Source organism: Brachycentrus maculatus, unplaced genomic scaffold, assembly GCF_059751285.1.
Source record: "Brachycentrus maculatus isolate JH-2025_06_01 unplaced genomic scaffold, ASM5975128v1 h1tg000263l, whole genome shotgun sequence".
Classification (NCBI taxonomy): domain Eukaryota; kingdom Metazoa; phylum Arthropoda; class Insecta; order Trichoptera; family Brachycentridae; genus Brachycentrus; species Brachycentrus maculatus.
The window spans coordinates 1,730,952-1,754,075 of record NW_028281014.1 but is presented as its reverse complement, the minus strand read 5'-3'; the positions used below and the strand labels follow the sequence as shown (position 1 = coordinate 1,754,075).

Sequence of the window (23,124 nt, the reverse complement as noted above, 5' to 3'; positions counted from 1 at the left end):
GCCAAGCCTAAATAATGATAAATAAGTTTATCAATAATAATGAATAATAAGTAGGTACTTTTGCAAAAAAATCATAATCAGGATAGATAATAATCGTAAAATTACTTTAAATTGGTGGTATTTTGCTAGAAAAGAAGATTTTAAAGCAACGGTTTTATCAACTCCTTTAACTATACATGCGCTTATTGAGCTCTGGTAGGTGTGAAAATGCCTGCTGAAGTGTGGCGGGAATAGCATTGCTCTGCATTGCCAACTAGATGGACGAGAAGTAGTATGCGCAATAAAGAAACATAAGCATCTAAGGGTTGTATAAATTAGTCATTTGTGGAGGGGTCACAACTGCCATACACATTACTATTTTGTATTTTCTATTTGGATTTGCTTTTTTGTTAAATAAGTGTACTCCATTTAAAAATAGGACTCGTTGGTACATACTGCAACTGCGCACAATTTATGATAACCACTCAATCTCTGCATCTTATCATCAGAGAGCAGACATTTAATGAGTTATATCTAGCACCAAGCGAGTATGTTGATAAAGCCAAGGAGATAACTAACCCCTCGGACAATATTAACAAATCTTTATATAACTTATTTAAAAAAAAAATAGTAAAGGTCTAGTGGGATTTCCATTTATTGACTATTACCAGAATCTGAATATCTAGTCAGCTTAATCACAAAGTAGCTATTATTTACTATAATTTGTAATAAAACATTGATATGTGATGTTATTTTTGTTTATTTAATTTTATGATCCATTTTAATTACTAATATATTTAACTGCTTAAACCAAACGATTCAAAGACTTAGCTTACCATCATATTGATTAATTATGATAATATATTGTACAATATAAGTAATAACACAATTCTTAGTTGTCCCATGTGTTGTTCACTCTTCTTACTTACGTTTCAGATCAAATTGATGGGTTTATCATATGAGGTGAGTGCCAATCCAATGACAAATTCACTAATCTGCATTTTCCGGTTTTATTAACAATATGATAAAGGAAGCAAAAGTGTTATTGTTTTCAATTAACCATTTCAAATTATAAATTAAATATAATTTTAACTATGAAATGAAACTGATTTCATGTAAATATCAAATATAAATATTTAAATATCAATTCCAAACTTCCAATCTCAACAACTAAAAATAATGCTTCTGCTAATTTGTGACATTGGCATAAGATTGACTACACACAAAAATATAGAAAAATGTTATCATATAACATCTGGCCATAAAAGTCTAAGAACTAAATAACAATAAAAGTATATAATGAACAAAAGAAATGCAACATGAATAAAAATAAATCAAAATAAATGAAAACATTTAAGAATAAAACAAAATTATCCATAATATATTTTATAAAGATGTAGGTATCGTTGATCATATGCTCATTTTTGTTTCAATCAAATGCAGGTACAGTAACATGAATTTGCATCACTTATGCAATCGTTCTAGACATAAATCTATGATGCTTTCAAGTCCTATAGCTATGTTCCGTGCTGTGAATTTATCACTTATATCAGGAACATGTACAAAAAGTGTTCTTGAAGAGTCAAAACTCAATGAACCGAAGTATGTGTACTCACATAAAAACCTGAAATGGAAAATTTTACATTTATATTAACCAAATATAACACCTCTAGATAATGTATTAAAATCGTTAAACTAATGTACTACTTGCCTTCCAGCATCTTTAGATACACAAGCCATAAGAGGATTTGCTAATTTATTGTAATCTTTCACAATACTGTGAACATTAAATCCGCAAGAGATAACATCTTTATGATTCTGACAGTGGAAGATACTTTCCGATCCCGGAGGACACTTCCCATCACAATCTAGTCTTGTATACCCTATTCCATGAGCTAGAGTCTCTAACTTCAATTCTTGGGCTTGTGCTGATACACCAACATGGATGACTAACTAAAAATGAGAAATTCAAAATACAAATCCATTAATTTTTTTTAAAATGAGGTAGGTCAGCATATAGTAAATTGACTTTGATATGTTGATTGCAGAGATTTAGATGTATATTCCAATGTGAACCATAAAGATCATAAAGGTATTATATAATAGCAGGTACAAGGTCCTGGATTCACTCCAGGCGGTTGACAGATTCAATTGAGGTTATTTTAAAATAATAAAAAATAAGTAGTGCAGATATGGATTTTAACAATCTAAGCGATGATGGCATTTTGCGCATTATGTGCATTTACCTTGGGTTGAAACTTTTTCCATAATTCTGAAATCAACTTATCCACTACATCGTAAACGACAGGGATTTCCAAAGTCAGTATTTTAACATTATACTTGCTTTCCAAATATTCTTTGGAAATTTCTTTAACACCAGCCCAGCTAGAATTTACTAAATGACATCCAAAAGGCCCGAAACCACTCACTAGAACAACCGGTCTTTGATCGATTTTATGTATATCGTCTAATTCTTGCAGTTTATTTTCAATTCTTTCCATATTGCAACGGCAATAAAACTATAAATAAAATAAAACACTGCGCCTAAACACTGAATGTGAAAAGTAGATGAACAATAATTTATCGGTATCAGAATAAATACCGAGACGGTGAAAACCGATGATAAGTCAGTAAATACAAAACATACAAACGACACAAGATAATAATCACAGACTATAATAATTAGTAATTAGACAGAAACATATACAGATGCAAATCAAACAGAAATATACGCACAAATAATGTCAAGCATTTCTATCGATGGCGTTCCGAAACATGAATTTTTAAAACACACGATCAAGCTACAGGTGAAAATAGTAAATACTTACAAGATATTTTCATGTTTATTTTTTTACGATAGGTAATAAAAATTAGTCACTTTAACACTATTATTGTTTAGTTTATGATTCAATTTATTGATAAAAATCTTCTTATCATAATAAAATAGTAAAAATAATAGTCAAACATTAATTAATTAATAAACCTATATTTGTATTATAGACCGAGGAAAACTGCATTATTATGTTTTTCAAATACTTGAAATCGGTCAACTCAGGAGTCAGAATAATCGGCGGGTATATATGAGTAGATGCATGAATATAGAAAATGTGAAGAATGTTTGCAGAGGACAGAGTGGTGTGGCGTTCTATTCTCTCCGCCTATCTTTGCGGAGAAGTGTCGTAATGGTTAGTTAGTTTACTAATATTGAAAAAAGAAAAACATAATTCAAATTAGGTAAGCATAAAACTAAATATCATATACCATCGATCTTTGAATTGGTTTTATAGAGTAATATAATTACTCGACATTTTTGCTTAAGAGAGTTAATTTATTTTATACTACCCTGGACTGATCCCCGAAGCGCAGGAATGATCACCCTGCCTTTATTTAAGTAACTATCATGATAAAACTGCATCAATATGATGCAGTACCCTATGCACCATTGGGCGCGGATAATGGTTAGAAGAAGAAGGAAGAATCAGGATGCTGCCCCAAAAAAAGAATCATACATTTTTAAGTTGTTCCAAAATATACGATCGCTCGACGGACTCTTAAAGTTTAAGAACGTACTTAATTTCACATGAAACGTCAGTTTGACAGTTTTTTTGGCGGGGTTTATAAATAAATAAACGATGCGGATGCGCAGATTTTTTGTTTTATACTTTGTAAAAAAATATACATATGATATGTAGATTAGAGGTTTTAAACAATACATGATGGGGATCGAATACACCAAATTCTTGAAAGTAAATATGATAGATGTCGGAACGGAGCTATAGTTATGTATGTATGAGAATATAAATGGATGTGGAAGAGGCGCAAAGACAGGTGATTTCTTCTCTACCAACATGCCTAATGTGGAGGCGGTGAATGGTTATTTGGTAATTTTTTTGGCCATTAAATTATTTTATGATTTATTAAAGAGTATAAAACGTTTATTTAAAGAATATTGCCACATCGAATTGATGCGGTGTTAACGCGACCATTGATTATTTGAAGGCAAGGTCCTGTGCTCCAGTTGATTGGATTTAGGGGTGAAATGTATTCGTTAAGCCACAAATGAAGTAAGTGAATGAGCACATGGTGAAGGACATTACTCTGATAAGGGAGATAAATACGGGGATCTCTCCATACAATTACAGTTACAAAGATCGGTATCTATGGCCATATTGAAAAATACAAGCACCAAATAAAATAAAATATATAGTTTGTTAAAAAAAATACAACAGACGTCGTAAAGTGATTATATTCGATAGGGTATGTTCTATTGTCAACTAAGGTAACAATAGCTCAGTCGGCAGAGCAGCGAATGCTACAACAGTACGGCTGTCCAAACTCAAAACACAGTAAGGGACATTTTTTTGTAGTACGTTTTTTTGCATTTTTCGACTAAGTAGATTCTACTTTGTCAAAAAAAAACGTACTACAAAAAAATGTCCCTTACTGTGTTTTAAGTTTGGACAGCCGAGTAGGTAGGACGTTTTGAGGTACCTATTTAAAAAAAATTGTTAAAAATTAAATAAAAAAGAGCTGAAATTTGTCCACTGCAACCCATAAATCCGTTTCTTGTTTTGTACATGGTGGATGTGAAGAATATTTTTTATATAAATTAATATTTTTTTGGTATCTATTTGAGATTAGTGTCTAAAGATTGAAGATGAGAGTGCAAGACCAAATGAATATATTATTGAGAAAAAATATTTAAAATAAAAAAGACCAACTGCTTCCTAGGTTTAGTATGGAGATGAAAACTTTAAATTGATTCCATTCTTCCGTTCATGATTTGATTCCATAGAGTCCTTATGATATAAAAGTGGAGGCGGGAAATTATGCTGTTAAAATATGTGTGATGATACAATTCACGATTAGTAGCACATAAATTGTAAATACCAGACAGCTTTGTAGAGTTTATAAATATTTTGATCCCATTTTCCGGATGTATGCGGCAGAGAGCGCCCGGGGGTTAGAAAGAGAAGGGAAGATTTTCCCGCCTACCCTCTCTTCGGCGTAATGCAACCTTAGAGTTACAACGTTTCATAAACACTTATTTGAATGAATTCAATTTTTAAAAAATATAGGTTTCTGAATTACAATTACATATCAAATTAGTAATCCAATGCTCATATGTCTGACGTGTATATATACAATATTGATGTACTCATTTGTCCGTTGGTGTTCATATGCAATGGATGTAACTGGATGCTCCTGGGTCGATTCTTCCCACAGGCATAACCTGCCGATGGTTATGCCTGTGAGAAGAGCTACCGCTATGCTCAATAATATCACGCCGGATATTGATCTGCTCCATGTGTCTAGGGGGGTATTCCGAAGCGGGATTCTTTTACATTCTTTTACAAAAGTGTTAAATTTTAGTTTGTAATGTATGTATATGTTAATTTATACTGAATAAATTAAATTGAAATTAAATTATGTTTATAAAAATGCATCGGTAAAATAATCACTAAAAATATTTTAAATGTATGCCTTTCCGGTAGTAATGTCCTTTGCGGTTAGAATAATCTAGCGGTCGCTAAATACATATTGGTTATAATGCTTATAGATACATGTTTGCTTGGGCTGGCAATTATTTAATTATACAACTTTGTATCGGCAGTCGCAAAGTGACATCAAGTACGTTGACCGTGTTTATGTAATTGGAGTGAAATAGTGAATAATTAATTGCATGGAGGTACCGGCATAACGTAAATGCGCGCAGAACCTTATCAAACCGAGTCCTGTCGACACAGTTTTCCATTATCCGCTCATGGGCAATGCAGTGTTTACCGTGCCGCGCTGCGATAAGGATCCTCGCGTCCATTTTCCTTTCCTGCAACTGTCAAACTATCGCCGGAATCCTCTTGTAAGTCGTAAAAAGATTTTATTAACTCGACACCTTACCTTTCCTTGCTTTTATAATAACCATTCTCTATATTCTTTTTTACGTACGCAACTTCAGAATAATTCATATAATACAATTTGTGACTGCTTGTCAAAGTTAAGTATGTACAACGTTTTAATTTAAAGATAATAAAAGGTTAGCTCCGAACAGTGGCTTATGGATTATTTGCGCGTATTTTTATTTGGGTTATCCGGGAAATCACAAACTTTAGTCGATCGATCAAGTTTGCCCGGGAATTCAGCAGCTTTAGAGTATTATTTTTCACTATGCATTCTGTTTCAGTAATATGATATTGATGCAGGGAAAATTTAAATAAAAACACTTTACATTATGAACAAAATGTAATAAACATGATACTTTGATACAGATCGGCTGTCCCAACTTAAAACACAGTAAGGGACATTTTTTTTGAAGTACGTTTTTTTTGCATTTCTGGACTAAGTAGATTCTACTTAGTCCAAAAATGCAAAAAGCTACAAAAAAATGTCCCTTACTGTGTTTTGAGTTTGGACAGCCGAGATGTATGTAAGTATGTATATTTATTTTATTTTTTATTTATGAATAAAAATGTTAAAAAAAGGGAATGTATTAAGTTTTGCGCCAAAAATTTACCTTTATCAGTTATATTCGTGCAACATAATACATAGTGAATAACATCATCAAAGCTAGTGATTTCCCGAAAAACCCTAATAAAAAAAGCACATGTATTCCTCAAACCTGGAACTTAAGATTAAAATTCGCCTTAGTTTTACGATCGAATTTATTTGTCGAAAATAATTCTGTGGGATAGGTGTGGTTATTCAGTTTGGATATTATACATAACGACTAATATTATACATATTCCAAAAGTATTATATTTATTATGGTTCATTTTAATATTTTCCAGCGTGGGACATCCAAATGTAGACTACTGTATATGCTTTTTTGAGGGCTAGGCTGAATTATTTATCAGTCGCTATGAAAGCTCCCGACAGCACTATTACCGGTTGGTCGAGCAGGTTTAAGATTATATACAGTTTTAGGCTATAAGGTTACAGTTTTTAAAAGTGCTGTTATATCATCACTTTATAATGCTTTGGGAACTGCGAAATACAGTTAAAATTTATTTTAAATATTTTTTTTCTTGACGACAAATACAAAATTTCAATATTCTTATGCCTAACTTGCGCGCGTATTTTTGCTATTCTTTATTTTTAGTACCATTTTATTTTCATTACTGTTACAATTTAGAAGTAATGTCCATCACCCCGAGCTCCTTAGCTTCGGTCACCTTTATCGCAGGATAAACAGCAGTAAACTGGAAATTGACAAGTAAAAAACGGAATAATGATACAGTATAATTACAGTAAAATCCGGATTTTACGTTCCCGAATTTAACATTTTCCCGCCGATTGCGTGTTATTATTTCAGTCCCGATATATTTTAGTATAATTATTACTTGCATTTATTTATTTTTTTCTCCCAGTTTACGTCAAAAATATCCGGTCATGCGATTTTTGACTCAATCTGAAACGCTTCTTTTTATTCGCGACCATCGTTTACTTACAGTTTTTACTTTTAATGGATCAATCTACATGATTTTTTTAGAAAACAAATCATATTGAAGTGTTTTTTTTTTCAGAACCCCCATTTACATTTTACACCCATTTAGGTTATTGTATGCAAAAAAAAATCATCTACATGATTAACAAAAAAAGTTTTTATTTCAATATTCCCCGTTTACATTTTCCCTCCATTTAGATTTTTTATGCAAAAAATCTCATGTACCTACATACATGATTTTCACAGAAAATAAATCAAGTTAAAATGTTTTTTTTTTCAATACCGCGCATTTACATTTTCCCTCCATTTAAGTTAATTTTTCAGTCCCTTAAAAAATGTAATTTCACTGTAATTGTTTGTACAAAAAAATGCAACTGAGATGATATTCATAGAACGATTTTTTGTGAACAGCAAATGGCTTCGTGTAACGGAACACCATACACTACTCGGCTGTCCAAACTCAAAAACTCATCTCCAAACTCAAAATACAGCAAGGGACATTTTTTTGTAGTACGTTTTTTTTGTATTTTTGGACTAAGTAGATTCTACTCAATCCGAAAATGCAAAAAAAAACGTACTACAAAAAAATTGTCCTTTACTGTGTTTTAAGTTTGGACAGCCGTACTACGCTATTCGGCCCACGATCCGGCGCCGTCACAAGTACTAATAAGCGAACATAGCAGATACGCAGATTGCAAGTAATGGCGCGCAATAACCCGCACGTTAATGATAAGCCTAGATATTTTTTCCGAGTTATGGTACTCGAGATTACGATGTCTAAAAATAATATCATCACATTAAAAAAATATTGCCATATTCCCATAGTCTCTTATGAATTTTTTTCGGTTCCTAAGTTTTATTATTTATCGATTAATTTTTCTCTTAAATGATCACTTTTGAGTTTATTCGTGTACCTAAACACGACTAGTTTAGAGAACTACAGATGTTCTCATCAATCGGTGAAAATAGAAATTTGTATTTTCACTTGTTTTTGACGCGGCTTTGTGCAAGTTATAATTTAATATTGAATATCAATATCCTAAATTAATTTTCTTTTAGTAACCCAGGTAACGTGGTTGAATTTTTAGCTTTAATGCCGTTTTTAAATAAAAAAAAAGTTTTTATTTAAAATATGTAAATATATGGTTTTGAAAAAAAAGAGTTATTGAGAGGTAAGGAGTTAAAAAAGAGTGATAAAAATGTATTTTCAATACATATACTATAAAAGTCTAATTCAACCAATGGAACCACGACCGACCTCTAGCACGACCGTTCGCGTTCTAAATTTAACCCTTTCCACTCTGACCATTTTTTCTCATAACTGATCAGCTACTCGAATCAAAAAAATGTTACGTTTTTCTATCATAAAAATAAATATCCGCCTCCGTAGTGTAATGGTCAGCACGCTCGGCTACCGTTCTGGAGGTCCCGGGTTCGATTCCCAGAGGGGGTCAAATAAATATAAGTGATTTTTTCACTCTAATATTTATTCAATATTACCCTGGACTGGTACCTGGAGCGGAAGGCTGATGACCTTTCCTTCGTGTGTTAACGATCAAGATAACACTGTGTTTATAATGCAGTGCCCTATGCACCATTGGGGTGCGGAAAAGGGTTTGAATGAGAAAGTAAATATTTTGTTTACCTAATTTTGAGAAAACCTGTCTGGCAATTCGTATGACCATGTTAATTAAGATTAACAGTATTTTTCTCAAATATTTTTGTGGTAGAATATATTTCGGCGATTGGGAAATCAGTGATTAAAGTTATACTTGCGCCGGGCCAGACGTTGTGGCCCACGGAGCTGCCTACTATAATCATACTGGCCAGAATGTCTGGCCTACAGAGTGGTAAGAGTCAAACGAAGTTTGTCTATAAGATTTGTTTTACAATTCACAGCCGGTATCTGAGTCCCCGGTCTCGCGGTAACCCTGGCGCCAGCACGATGGTCGACCTGGCAGGCTTCAAGGAAGAGACCAATGGCGAGCACATAAAGAGGATCATGGACCGCACGCAGGGAATGCTCAGGTCCGGGATGCTGTCCTTCCTCGGGAACAGCTCTGATATCATCACAGGGATATCTAACAAGGTAATGACTTGATTTTTTTTCTTTATTTTAAATTCTTTTGTATTACATGACATAAATTCAAATACAAAAAAATATGAATAAAATATAAATACAAAAAAAGATCCCACAAAGGCATGGCCTGTATGTGGGTATACAATATAATTTAATAATAATAATAATAAAACCCTTATTCGCACCCCAATGATGCATAGGGCACTGCGTCATATAAACGCAGTGTTATCTTGATCGTTTACACATGAAGGAAAGGTGATCAGCCCTCCGCTTCAGGTACCAGTCCAGGGTAATAATATTGAATAAATATTACAGTGAAAAATTCACTATTATTTATTTTACCCCCCTTGGGAATCGAACCCGGGACCTCCAGAACGGTAGCCGAACGTGCTGACCATTACACTACGGAGGCCGACAAAATATACTTTAGGTCATAGTAAAGGGTATAAGGGTATATGTAGGTATTATAAGTAGAACTATTGTAGAATAATAGTGTTAATATAAAATACAAAAAATACTAGACTATCAGAAAACCAAAATTATTATTATATTTTTTTTAAATAAAATAAAAAACTTAAAAACATTAAAAATATGAAAAAGTAAAAAGTAAAAAAAAAATGCAACACCAAGCAATTCAAACAAAAAATCTTCACGATAACTTTGTAGTAGTAAAATGAAAATGACTGCTACAGTTGGCCACTTATGTATGTGAAATGATCGGTTGTGGTCGTTGTACCGCACTGCGCACTTTACATATTATGTATTCAAGGTTAGGATATCCCTGCTCTATCATTATTTAAGCCCATTCCGACGAATGTATATATTTTTAAAAGGATTTACGTAAAATAATTTGAATTTGCCTCCGTAGTGTAGTGGTAAACGCGTTTGGCTACCGTGATGGAGGTCCCGGTTTAATTTGTAGGGGGGGGGGGCATAATAATTGTTTGTAATTTTCACTCTCGTTTATTTAATATCACCCTGGATTGGTATACGAAGCGCAGGATCAGCCACTGATCATCTCACCTTCATATAATTAATGAACAAGATAACACTGCGTTGATACGATGCAGTGCCCTATGCACCATTCGGTGCAAATAGGGATAAGTAGTAGTAGTAGTAGATCATTAATTTATTTTTTTATTTGAGTTTTTTCCTGTTAAATCTATGTGGAATTGTATTTTATATTAAAATAAAACAACTAGATAGTTTTTTCAACTTTTATTTTGATTTGACCAACGACAGAGTTTCGTCGTTAGCAACATCATCGGGCTAGTTGTAGCTTAGACAAAAAATATCTTATATTTGTATATTGTATGTTATTTGTTCTTATATGAGATCGATCATGTCTGTTGGAATGTGTATTTTTACAGACATTTTTTAAACTTATTTTATGGACGTAATATTAAAAAAATCGTATTCTCATACATAAACAGCGGTAGACGCAATGGATCATTTTCAGACGGGAGGAATATCTAATTTAACATACTCAACCTATAAAGGATTGTATTAGACTCGTTTTGTGTTTATAATAGCTGATATAGTCAATATTTTTATTCATCATTTTCTTTTGGAAAATTCGCCTTCGTAAATACGTAGTTTTCGTAAGTTAACTTACTACCACACTACTACTATTACAAATCTATAAACCATAGACAATAAACCATATGACGTCATAAAACGTTCGATGACGGAAATTTGATGACGTATGCGGACGCACGTTTTTCGTTTTATTCAAATATCCAAAGTTCAAGCCTTAATATCTCCCTTAGTTCTCTTAGATCACAGATTTCAATAAGGATGTTACCGATAGTCTTGTGATTTTTCATATTAATTTATTAGCCAAAAAACCAACATCGTGACAAAAATCTATTTGCTTCGTGCAAGTCAAATTTACAATTTTATTTTGATCGATCTGGATAATCGAGGCTCTAAGTATTTGGAAGAATCTCACGAACTGGAGCGCCACATTCAAGTTTGCTTTGGTCCATCCTGAGCGCCTACTCTAACGGAGAAGTGTTGCAGCTGGAGTCCGCCCTGAGCATGAGCCAGTCCTCGTCCTACTCCACGGAGGAGGGGTTCAGCTACGGCAGCGCCCCCCTGTCGGAGCCCCTCGGCCCCTTGGCGCCCCGCAAGCTGCACGCGCTGCCGTCTCTGGGACTCACCTTCGAGGATAGAACGGCACTAGCCAAACACAAGCGAAAGACGCAAATGGAGCGGTAAGGTTTTTTGTTCGAATCGCTTGACTAGTTATCAGTTTAGTTCAGTTTGCATTGTCATGATGAGCCCGAGTTCTGCTCGGAAAAATCGTATTTCGACTTCTTGGTATTGATTTCCGGAACCAAACATATTTAAGTATTTGTTTTTATTGACTTACTCAAGTGGTGTTCGGGCAGTCTTGTTTCGACTTGTAGGTGACGATTTCTTGCACCGGCGAATTTTCAAAATTCGACTGCTAAGTGGTTAAACCAAGGAATAAAAATAAAATTTGTGATAATGTAAGGTTGCCATATTTTCCCGAAACTTCGACGGGACATTTTGAATAAAAGATTCACCGTAATTCGTATCGAGGACAAATAAAAACAAGCGCAATAAACAACACGTGAAACTGCGTTTTCACTTAATATCGGTATATTTATGCTCTCAATAATATTTACATGTCCTGATGTAGGTATAAAAAAAGTGGGCACCCTATGTTTTGTGTTTGTTTTTATCATGGCATTTTTTTAAATCAGAGATAATAAAAAAAAAACTAAATTTGTTGTTGAGGCTGGTTATGGACAGTGGTATCACTACAACAATGTTTGCTTTGATTTTCTTTCAATACAGTATTTTTTTAAGATAACCTCAATCTTTAAGGAGCTGATGTACATAGTACTGTTAATCCTTAACTCAAACTAGTGTCCTATCAGGAACTATGAAATAAGGAATCAGTAAAAAAAGGAATCTTAACGGTCTTCATATCATAACTTCCATAGATCTTATCCCTTTTCCTCCTTACCTGTTCCTACCCCTCGCTCGAATTGCAACCAATTATGTATAGTTTTATACTATTATTATAATGTTGAGTCCTAAAATGTATATATAATGTGGAAAATACTCTTTTTAGGAACACCAACAGTGAAATGAGTAGAGAACAAAGTGAAGAGTCACTGTCCACTTCCATGGCGCGGTGTGATGCAGTGAAAAATCATGGAGACGACTGCAGTCTAAAGTGCGGAGGTAGTACGGATATAGACAGGGAGCTCTCTTCCTTACATCTCTCCCAATCTATTGACAGTAATTTGGAATGCAATTTAGTCGCCACAGGACCTGACCCGTATGATAAATTAAAGGTGGACATGGGTAAGTACTTCATCGTAGTTCTATTTACAAATATTCAGTGTTTCTCCGAGTTTTGATATTCACGCATCATTTAGAGGACAATAAAAACATTATAATCACTTGAGATGTGATCAATGAGTCACTGTTACTTTTTCACTTACCTGGATTGGATGAGTATTCGTTACTTTTTCTCGGTTTACATTTATTTCCAATGTTTTATGTCATTTTTTTCTCAAATATATTTAGGAGTAAGGAATACGCAATACACAACCAAAATCTATACTGATCGGTGTGATTAGCCTGAATGATCTAATATAAAAACTGAATGAGGAAATGACTTCTTTTAAATATGTCATAATTTAATTTGGGTTTTTAATTTCATCATTTATTTTTAATAAGTACCGACATAGTACTACAAATATAGTTTGCCTCTATACTGTAGTGTTCAATGTGTTTGAAAGACAAACTAGAAGTTATTCATTACCAAGGAGGCTGGGTCTCTATTAATATTATAGTACCTACCTATTTATATTTGTTATTCATATTAGGGAATATTTGCTTTCAATTTGATGTAACGAATCCTTATCCAATCGTGATGAAATATGATGTAATGAGTCATCATTAAGCGATTAATAACTAAAGACTACTTATGTTGAATTTCAGAAGTCCCAAGTAGTGGTTCAGCTAGCGATTTAGATGGCTATGGTCCGAGCACAAGTATTGATTCATCCGATAAAGACGGTAAAAAGTTTTGGGTTCGATCAGGTAAGTTAGCATCTTTAGAAGCCTTTCACTTTAATCTTACCTTAGTGCTTATCTCTTTACAATAAAAATAAACTTTTTCAGGTTCTGAAGGCTCAGTACAATCGTGGGCATCCAGTTTAAGTTTAGATAGTCAATCGGATGAAGCCACTGTAGAATTTATGAGGCACTTTGTTTCCCAATTGTTCAAAGACAGTGGAGTGATTCAGTTGGATCAGAAAGCTAAATTTGGCCAACTGTGTCAGGTGTGTATCTTCATATTTCATCTAAGATTGCATAATTCATCATGACTGTACTTAATATATTAACTTAAACAATAAAAAGCATTGATGGATTTTTGCACATAATTTAATTTATCTAAAAGTAAATTGTTATAAAAATAAAACACAATAATAAAGTATTTCAACGATATTTTTTAGAAATCGATTAACTTTATTAACTATATTCAAAGTATTTCTAAATAAAGCAATATAAACAAAATTAGTTATAGGAAAAGAAATATAAATATATAATAATTAATCAAATTCAAATTACTATCTTTAAAAACTGCTACATCTTCTTCTTTTTCTTCTCCTTCTAATCTTAATCCACATTCATATATATATATATATATATATATATATATATATATATATATATATATATATATATATATATATATATATATGTAATATGAGAGTGAAAAACCACATATGTAATTATTTTGATATCCTGGGATTTGAGCCCAGGACCTCTAAACAATTTTACTAGTACCACATATATGACTGCAAAACCATAGTTAACAAATTTTGTGTAGTTAAACTAGTTATAACAAAAGAATTCAGTCAAAATTAATTTTAACTAGTGGTTTTAACGGAATCAATGATTTAATGGTAAAACGTACAGTCAAAAGGATGGAATGATAATATATCTGTAATTATTTTTCCCTTGACTACAATATATCTAGATGTATTAGAACTTACAAGAATTTATACAATATGAATGTTCAATAATGTGCAGAATGTTACAGTACCATAGAACGGGGCTACTTGAACTTTGATGTGTTACTTGAGTCGAGTACAAAAAAAAAATTAAATCTGTATTTGCTCTACAATAATGAATGTATCATGACAATATGTCAGGGAAACAATGAATCATGTCGATACGTAAAATGATTTTGAACGCATTTGAACCAGCTAATATCAGGTCGTAAGCCCTGTGTATACCCAGACTTTTAAATACCCTTTGTAAAAGAAGATACCTCTCTTATTAGATATTTAATATATCATGATACTATTTTTCAAATATGAAAAACAATTATTATATATTAATATAAAAAGGTTTGAGATTTAATAAATATGTAGGTGAAGATATTATATTGGCATACTTTAAGTGTTACTGTATTTTTATAGAATGAAACAGGCAGATTATGGTTTTCAAGATTTGTGAACGCCCAGAGGGGGAGATCGAAGCGCGTCAACGAATCTACATTTTATTCATTAATACAATACTTTGCTATTGTGCTTTTTGAATGTGCCGATGCAGATGATTTTTCTCCAGCAAAGTCTCTAATGAATATGTGTTTTACATTTTATTTGGAAGGTAAGGTAAAATTCAACTAACCATTCTTGAAATGGCTCCTTATTATTAACTAAAATACATATTTATTTGACTGTTGAGCTTGATTTTAGTCAAATAGACTGTCTTCTGTTAACACTTATCCATACCCACTGCACTGTTTCGATACAGTGTTATCTTGATTGTTAATAAAGTGAAGGCAGAGTGAACAGTCCTGCACTTCCGGTATTAATATCCATATTTATACATATTTGAATGAAAAATCACTTTTTATTTTGATTCCCCTAAGAATCGAACCATACTCTTTTCATATTTGATACTTGGATATCCATGGATAAAAATAATAATATAATAAAACCCTTATCCGCACCCCAATGGCGCATAGGGCACTGCTTCATATAAACGCAGTGTTATCTTGATCGTTTACACATGAAGGAAAGGTGATCAGCCCTCCGCTTCAGGTACCAGTCCAGGGTAATATTGAATAAATATTACAGTGAAAAAATCACTTATATTTATTTGACCCCCCTGAGAATCGAACCCGGGACCTCCAGAACGGCAGCCGAGCGTGCTGACCATTACACTTCGGAGGCGGACAAAATCCATGGATAAAGTATTATTTTTTACACTTGTAGCTAATATTCTCAAAATAATATCTGGACATGGTAATAACAATTAAATTTATTTTATAGTGGATGTTCCAGGATGCGAACCATATAAAGAATATCTTTACACTTATCTTAGAGATCAGCCGATTTGGCATTCCCTTCGATTTTGGAACGCCGCTTTCTTTGACGCTTTGCAATGTGAAAGAATTCATCGGCCAATAGCGACGAAAGACGATGTAACTTCAAACAACATGGAAGCTTTGTACGATGACAAGCAGTACCAAGAAAACATAACCTTCGGTCAATTAGGGTAACTTTTATTATACATTAATTTAACTATCTGAACATTGGCGATAAAAACGTTTTGTAACTAAATTTATGTTCTTTTTCAGAACTTTCACATACAATATGCACGCCTTTGGATTAAGTAGAGAATTATGCACTGAGTTTTTAAGAAAACAGTGCATTATAGCGAATTTGAGTAAAGGTACCATATACATTTTTCTTTTCTTTCGTAGTTCAATAATTAAAAAAAAGAGATTTGTGAGGAAAATAACAAAGAAGGGCTGTAACATTTTGAGTGTGTCCAAATGTAGTATTTGGACACACTGAAAGTGTTGAAAATAAATTATCTGGTCAAATTATAAGCTTAAATAATAAAAATAGAAATGATATTTTCTGGTGTTTCTCATGTGTGTGATTATAATCCAGGATTCGAACCTCACATACTAATATAAGGGTTTCTGCTCAATAAAAAGCTTCTTTTCATCTCACCAATAGTGAAGTTCTAGTGATTCAAGAACAATGTTTCAAAATTGGTTCATGTATATAGAACTTCCAAGAATTTGAGAAGTGTGGTTGTCAATAATGGGTAGAATTGGTGAATTTTACATGTGTGTAAAGTGATCACTTAAACCAGCCTATGATGGCTGCAGCCCTGTAAATGCCCAGACTTCTATATTCTTCTTCATCTTTGATGAGATATCAAAAAATAATATCAAACAGCTTGTTGAATTGCAAGAATTTTCTAAAGCATTTTCTATATTTTAAACGAGTTGTTAATATTATTTAATAATTTAATTAAATGGGTTAATAAAGTTGAATATATAATAAAGTGGGTAAGTAATTAGAATATGACTATTTATTTTTCAGAACAAGAACAAATGCTCAGAGACAATATAGAGAGAATGTATAAAGAAACAGATCCATGGAGAGCTTAATATTTGGAAATGGATTATTTACAATGGAAAAATGTGATACAAGTTGGGGCTATATTTATTCAAACTTTAAATTTGTTCATGTTGTTATTTATTCCAATAGTGCTGGTGCTAAAGAGTTTGAACATTTCATTGAGAAGAGTTAGCGTGCTTGTGCACTTAACGGAGTTTTACTATCCGGCAGTCCAGTTTTTTCAAATAAAAGCAACTACGACAGTTTAGCGTCATTGAGTTCACGCACACCGGGATCGCGCACCGATCGAGCACACCGATCCGGAGAAAAACGGACAAGTGCACAAGACAATCATCCATTTTTTCATGCTAACCGGACTGCCGGACAGTAAAATTCCGTGTAGCGCACAAGCCCTCTAACACTCAATATTTGAATTGGGGTAAGGAATATATTTAAAAAAAACATTGACATTCATTTTAAGAATCAAGTAATTTGATGGCCATAAAAATACATATATTTATTAGATACTATTGAAAAAATAAGGTTGTATATTTACATTTAGAACAAAAATTCATTGTTTGGTGCCAAAAAACTTTAATAAATTTCACAAGTGCATATTAATTTGTAATAGGTATGTAAGTGGATAGAGCAGTGTTTTCCAATATCTTATTCTTGTTCTAATCCTTACACCCCCATAATGGTGCATAGGACACTGCATCACATTGATGCAGTGTTATCTTGATTGTTATTTTTGTGATGGTTAGGTAAAAAATAACTTAATCTGTTTCTTCTGGGAATATAATCCGGGATCTCCAGCGAGATAGCCGAATGCGTTTACCTTTCCCCTACAGAGACGGATATATAGGACATGACTCAAAATGGAATGCATGTCTTTATTTTTCAATGAGTTAGCTTTAAAAAGCACTATTCATCTTATGTCTAACTGAATAGTATGCAAACCTGCAACTAATACAAGGGTTCAGTGGAACATAAAATTGAAACCCCTGGAATAGATGGTCCTGACACTTATCACAGTGGAGTCGTATTGCAATGAAAATTCAGTAAATAAAAAATTATATATGAAAAAAAAATGTAAATATATAGTTTTCAAGGTTACTGAGTTTATATCGCAGTATATATCACCACATGGCACCACTGTGACAAATTTTCCTTATTGAAAGAAATTTAGCGTTATGTTATTGGTATTACGTTAACCTAAAAAAAATTGTTGTGTTATAAAATTATGTTAACAGTGACCATAAAAATCTAAATTTATACCTTGTTCTATAGTGAAGTACTGATTGCTGTGATGAGTGTTAAATTATATTATTTTATTTAATGACATTAAACATTGAAAATACAGACTTTAAACTAAACATTACTTTATTTACTAAAGTATACATATTTGAGATGTAATTTATGTCCCTAAAAAATAGCAATTGTTATTTGAGTACATAAAATAACTATATTATATAAATATTATCAATGTAATTTTATTTATCATAACTTTATGGATTTAAAAGAATGTGATACAATGTGCTTTGTATTTTAAAATAAGGAAGCAATAATTAATGTTGACAATAAAGAGAGGTTTCAAAATAACATTTTTTATTCTTATTATTTAAACATTTGTGTCTGCTCTGTTGCGGCATGGCATGTGTTGGAGATTTTTATACAGTAAAATGATGTTTTTTCATCTAACATTGGTCAAAAATCTAAAAAAAATTAAAATAAAACAATTCATAAAAGTAAATTGTGATTCGGTTGATTGCTGTAATCATAGAGCTATATCAAATTTCATTGTCATTAAAAAATTAGCTGATTTTTTTACTTTTAAACCATTTATTCAGTTTTCTGGAGTAATTACTCGATCAATAATTTATTATAAACGATTTAGTACATTGGTGAACATATGAAAGAAGAAATATTTTCCAATCAACTTAAATCAGTGACAAAAGACAATTTTGGTATATGGGTAAGGAAAAGGAGGAGGAACAGTAGCAACTATTAATTATTAAAAATGAAAGAACGGGGCTAGTTTACTCAGGATTGCGTATGTTTTGTGTTGTTTATGAGGGGCGTCTGGACAAGATGTATATTACTATGTAGCAGTTTCATTGGGCAAATTTCAAATAAAAAGGTAAAAATTACTATTAATAATTATATATTTTCATAGTTTAAACTGCCTAATGATCTATATATTTATAAATTATGCATATAAACTTTATTAAAAATCTCCCAATAATGACCAAATAAATGGTCAGTTTATACAGACTAGTAATCCGAAAATAACACATTTTATAATTCGTAGAAGGTATATGAGTATTGTTGCAATCTGTTGAAAAATCTTGGAACAAATTATAAGGAAAACGGGAAGATAAATTCAGAGAATCCTATTGTAGTTTAGTTTATGTTTTCACTAACAGATGGTGGTATTAAATACCAGTGTCTAGGTTAGGAAATTAGTTAGTCTGTGGTGTTAGGTACTGTGCCTGCCGCCTAGGTGTTTCATGGTGGGGAAAAGGATTTATTTATTTAAATTATTATTGTTAATTACCATGGTTCAGAGTTCTGAGTCCTACAAAGAAATTTATTGGTCAGTTTTCTTGTAAATTTGTCGAAATATTCAAGTATGCGCGCGGCGAATATATTTTTTGAGGGTATTGATCAGTCTATGGTATGGTAACGGACTCGTGACCTCATGACGTAGACATCACGCCACTATTTCTAGCGCTCTGATTGGTCAGTTTCAAGTTCCCTAAAAATATACGCCGTGGACGGAATCGTATTGTGCAAATATCAGTATTAGTACCAAACATATATAAAATAGTTAGTCTGTGGTACCAAACGTCATCATTTGTGTTCAACTAACGTGAAAAAGGCAACTGGTAATCTCCATCAGTCAGGTAAATAAATATTATTTTTATTGACAATCTTTCGGTCATTTATCGTGTAACATTCCTAACCTCGATATGTTTTTGACATTTTTTGTTCCGGCTTATTTATTTACATATTGTTCACACTTATCTCTGATATAAACTATTAAACACGTGTTTAACTGATATTTTATCTTAATATCGGTATTTGAGCCATGTATTTCATAAGAAGGTTTATCGGTTCTTGTAAGATTAGCCGGTAAGATAAATATGTTTTTTTATTTCTATTTGATATTGTTTATAATTGTTAACTAGTTATTTTTACTATGAAAGTATTTCTTATTTACATATTTTTATATTTACAATAAAAATATTTCCTATGTATGTACATCATATGTTTTCGAGGACTCACTACACGTGACACTTGATTATTAAAAATACTTATACTCTTCTAATATATGTGAAAATTCTGCAAATAGAGTATTCGATCACGATATGAATAAAATTTTATTTTTATCATTATATTATTTTGATATTTGTTCCTTTTGCATTTAACTGTCAGATGGTGACGAATACAATGATTGTTCCCACCCAAATTGATGACGTGTTTCTTTGGGAATTTCCAAGTGTTAGCAACAGTATTTTTTTGAGACATGCACGTCCTAAAAATATGTATGAAATATAAATGATTATATTTCTTAAAGAAAGAATATTTAAAAATTGACTTCAATAATTTGTTTGTCCTTTTAATTTCTAACGGACGGATTAATTTAACTGATTCATCAAAAAGCCGCAATAAAGAAAACCTAGTCACCCCCTCTCATAAACGAAATATTTTGAATTTAAATTGTAAGTTAGTCAAAACGTGTTTACAAAAAATCTTTTGAGAATACACATTTACATATCAAATTTAATATTTATTGTAAAAAAGTTATATACATCTACGTATATCTAACGTATGAAGAGATACATAAGTGTGGACGAGGTGAATAATGTTAGCAAAGACAGAGTGGTATGGCGTTCTATTCTCTCAGCTTACCCCTGTGGGGAAGCGGCGTGGTGGTTAGTTCTTACTGATGGTTAGTTAGTTAGCTGTATTTATATTATACAATTCATTGTTTCACAATTCATGTCCGCCTCCGTAGTGTAATGGTCAGCACGCTCGGCTACCGTTCTGGAGGTCCCGGGTTCAATTCCCAAGGGGGGTAAAATAAATATAAGTGACTTTTTTCACTGTCGTATTTATTCAACATTACCCTGGACTGGTACCTGAAGCGGAGGGCTGATCACCTTTCCTTCATGTGTAAACGATCAAGATAACACTGCGTTTATATGACGCAGTGCCCTATGCACCATTGGGGTGCGGATGAGGGTTTTATTATTATTATTGTTTACTTTTCGAGTTATTATTATTATTATTTTGGTATTAGTCATAAGGCCGTATTAGAGAAGTCTCGAGACCGCAAGTTTCCCACCCCTGGTCTACAGTAAACTTATTAACTTGAGATAATACATATCGCTCATTTCTTTCAACAGCGTCATATATCAAAAAACTTGATTTTTCAGGAGATCGTTTTTAAAGTTTAAGAATATAATAAAATGTATTAAAAATAAATATCAAGCCACTACTTATTGAACTTTTTACTGTGCAACAGATCTTTTTAGGTAAAACCTGAAGGTTTTTTCTCCATTTGAAAAATATTTAGTATATTTTAAAAAATACTTAAACAATACATTTTCTTCAAATACAAAAACAGCAGTTTCTCCCTGTAGCGGGTAAATATTAAGTTAAAAATATGCCGCTTTCGCTGGGATATAGTACATTTTCTGGGCATTCCGAAAACATACACAACTGAAAATTGACGATTTTTGAGATATGACGTTGAAAGGAGTGAGCGATATATAGAAAAAAGAACAAGCCAAATAAATCCATAAAAAATCTGTAATAATGCAAATAAATTATTGTAGAATCAAAACGACTTTTTTAAAAAATAAAAAAAAACTTCAATAACAATAATATTTATTACAAAAAAAATTAAGCTAAATATTATAAATGTAAACAAAACAATTCATGAAATGAATGGAACAACCTTTCATAATCATCGGAAGGTAGATGTGCACCGACTTTTTTATTTTAATTTAATTTACTACTATTTTTACTATAATTTACTTTGCTTATTTTGTGAATTGCATTAATTCTTTACCATGCTTATTTTTTTTTGTCCGCCTCCGTAGTGTAATGGTCAGCACGCTCTGCTACCGTTCTGTCGGTCCCGGGTTCGATTCCCAAGGGGGGTAAAATAAATATAAGTGATTTTTTCACTGTTATATTTATTCAATATTACCCTGGACTGGTATCTGAAGCGGAGGGCTGATCACCTTTCCTTCATGCGTAAACGATCAAGATTACACTGCGTTTATATGACGCAGTGCCCTATGCACCATTGGGGTGCGGATAAGGGTTTTATTATTATTATTTATTACAGATCATTTATTGAATTTTTGTTTCTTCTAGCTAATTCAATATGTTTTTATTTGAATCTGTGTTGGGAAAAGGAGGGATAATGTAGTGTGGACCAATCAGGAACTTCTCAGAGTAATCTCATTGCTGGGGGGAAACCACGTTAAACTCCTCAGGAGAAGACGGGCTCTTGACTGTCATCAGCAGACCTTCCGTTCCACTAGAAGAGGGTTCGGCATTTTGTGTCCTAAGTCCTTCACTATTTTGATCATGTATGATACCACCTCTCGTGACAGTTCCTTGTGAACTATCACGGATAATATGCACCGACTACTCGGAATTAGTTAGACGAATGTGTGGAATATCGATGTATGACAGAATTAAATATGAAGATATTAGACATGCGTGTTAGGCTGAGTTAGGGATAATTGAAAATATTATTAATACAGGCTATAGATGTGGTTCGGACATGTGGAGCGAATGGATGACATGAGAATATATTAATATAACAAGGACGGACAAGAAAGACTTGGAACGGCCAAATAAATTAGAACCTAAAATCTGGTCCTATCAAAAGCTTACGTTACTAGATTTCCGCCTCTGTAGTGTAATGGTCAGCACGATCGGCTACCGTACTGGAGGTCCCAGGTTCGATTTCCAGGGGGGGGGGGTCAAATAAAAATAAGTGATTTTTTTACTCTAATATTTATTCAGTATTACCCTAGACTGGTACCTGAAGCGGAGGGCTGATCGCCTTTCCTTCATGTATTGACGATCAATATAACAATGTATTTATATGATGCCGTGCCCTATGCGCCATCGTGTGCGGATTCGGGTTTGAAGAAGAAGAACTAGATGTATGGATGCAG

At 32.7% G+C, this 23,124-nt stretch overlaps 3 protein-coding genes across 3 annotated transcripts in view; 2 read left to right on the top strand and 1 right to left on the bottom strand.

Annotated features, from left to right (window-relative positions):
• Window positions 1-721: 721 nt before the first annotated feature.
• On the bottom strand, window positions 722-2,756 carry LOC148305732 (pyroglutamyl-peptidase 1). Its single transcript, XM_088266260.1, has 3 exons — window positions 2,226-2,756; window positions 1,691-1,932; window positions 722-1,603 (listed from the first exon to the last, which is right to left on the bottom strand). The coding sequence occupies exons 1-3, from the start codon at window positions 2,478-2,480 to the stop codon at window positions 1,444-1,446; spliced, it is 657 nt and encodes a 218-aa protein (XP_088122386.1). The 5' UTR covers window positions 2,481-2,756; the 3' UTR covers window positions 722-1,443.
• Window positions 2,757-5,613: 2,857 nt separating this feature from the next.
• Window positions 5,614-18,148, top strand: LOC148305731 (uncharacterized). Its single transcript, XM_088266191.1, has 10 exons — window positions 5,614-5,839; window positions 9,320-9,509; window positions 11,523-11,716; window positions 12,607-12,842; window positions 13,485-13,586; window positions 13,668-13,828; window positions 14,975-15,164; window positions 15,833-16,058; window positions 16,141-16,235; window positions 16,901-18,148. Exons 1-10 carry the CDS (start codon window positions 5,751-5,753, stop codon window positions 16,966-16,968), a joined length of 1,551 nt encoding a protein of 516 aa, XP_088122317.1. The 5' UTR covers window positions 5,614-5,750; the 3' UTR covers window positions 16,969-18,148.
• A 1,521-nt stretch (window positions 18,149-19,669) lies between these two features.
• LOC148305730 (fatty acid CoA ligase Acsl3-like) overlaps window positions 19,670-23,124 on the top strand; it is a 48,484-nt gene continuing 45,029 nt past the window's right edge. Inside the window, exon 1 of the mRNA XM_088266188.1 lies at window positions 19,670-19,824. The gene's annotated coding sequence lies outside the window, so the exon portion shown is untranslated. The remainder of the gene's footprint in view (window positions 19,825-23,124) is intronic.

Coding starts and splice junctions, on each gene's coding strand:
- LOC148305732 (XM_088266260.1), bottom strand. CDS start 2,480: ATGGAAAGAATTGAAAATAAACTGCAAGAATTAGACGATATACATAAA. Junction 1,933..2,225: donor GGAAAAAGTTTCAACCCAAG/GTAAATGCACAT, acceptor TCTCATTTTTAG/TTAGTCATCCATGTTGGTGT. Junction 1,604..1,690: donor GTATCTAAAGATGCTGGAAG/GCAAGTAGTACA, acceptor TTTCCATTTCAG/GTTTTTATGTGAGTACACAT.
- LOC148305731 (XM_088266191.1), top strand. CDS start 5,751: ATGCAGTGTTTACCGTGCCGCGCTGCGATAAGGATCCTCGCGTCCATT. Junction 5,840..9,319: donor ACTATCGCCGGAATCCTCTT/GTAAGTCGTAAA, acceptor TACAATTCACAG/CCGGTATCTGAGTCCCCGGT. Junction 16,236..16,900: donor TATAGCGAATTTGAGTAAAG/GTACCATATACA, acceptor TTTATTTTTCAG/AACAAGAACAAATGCTCAGA.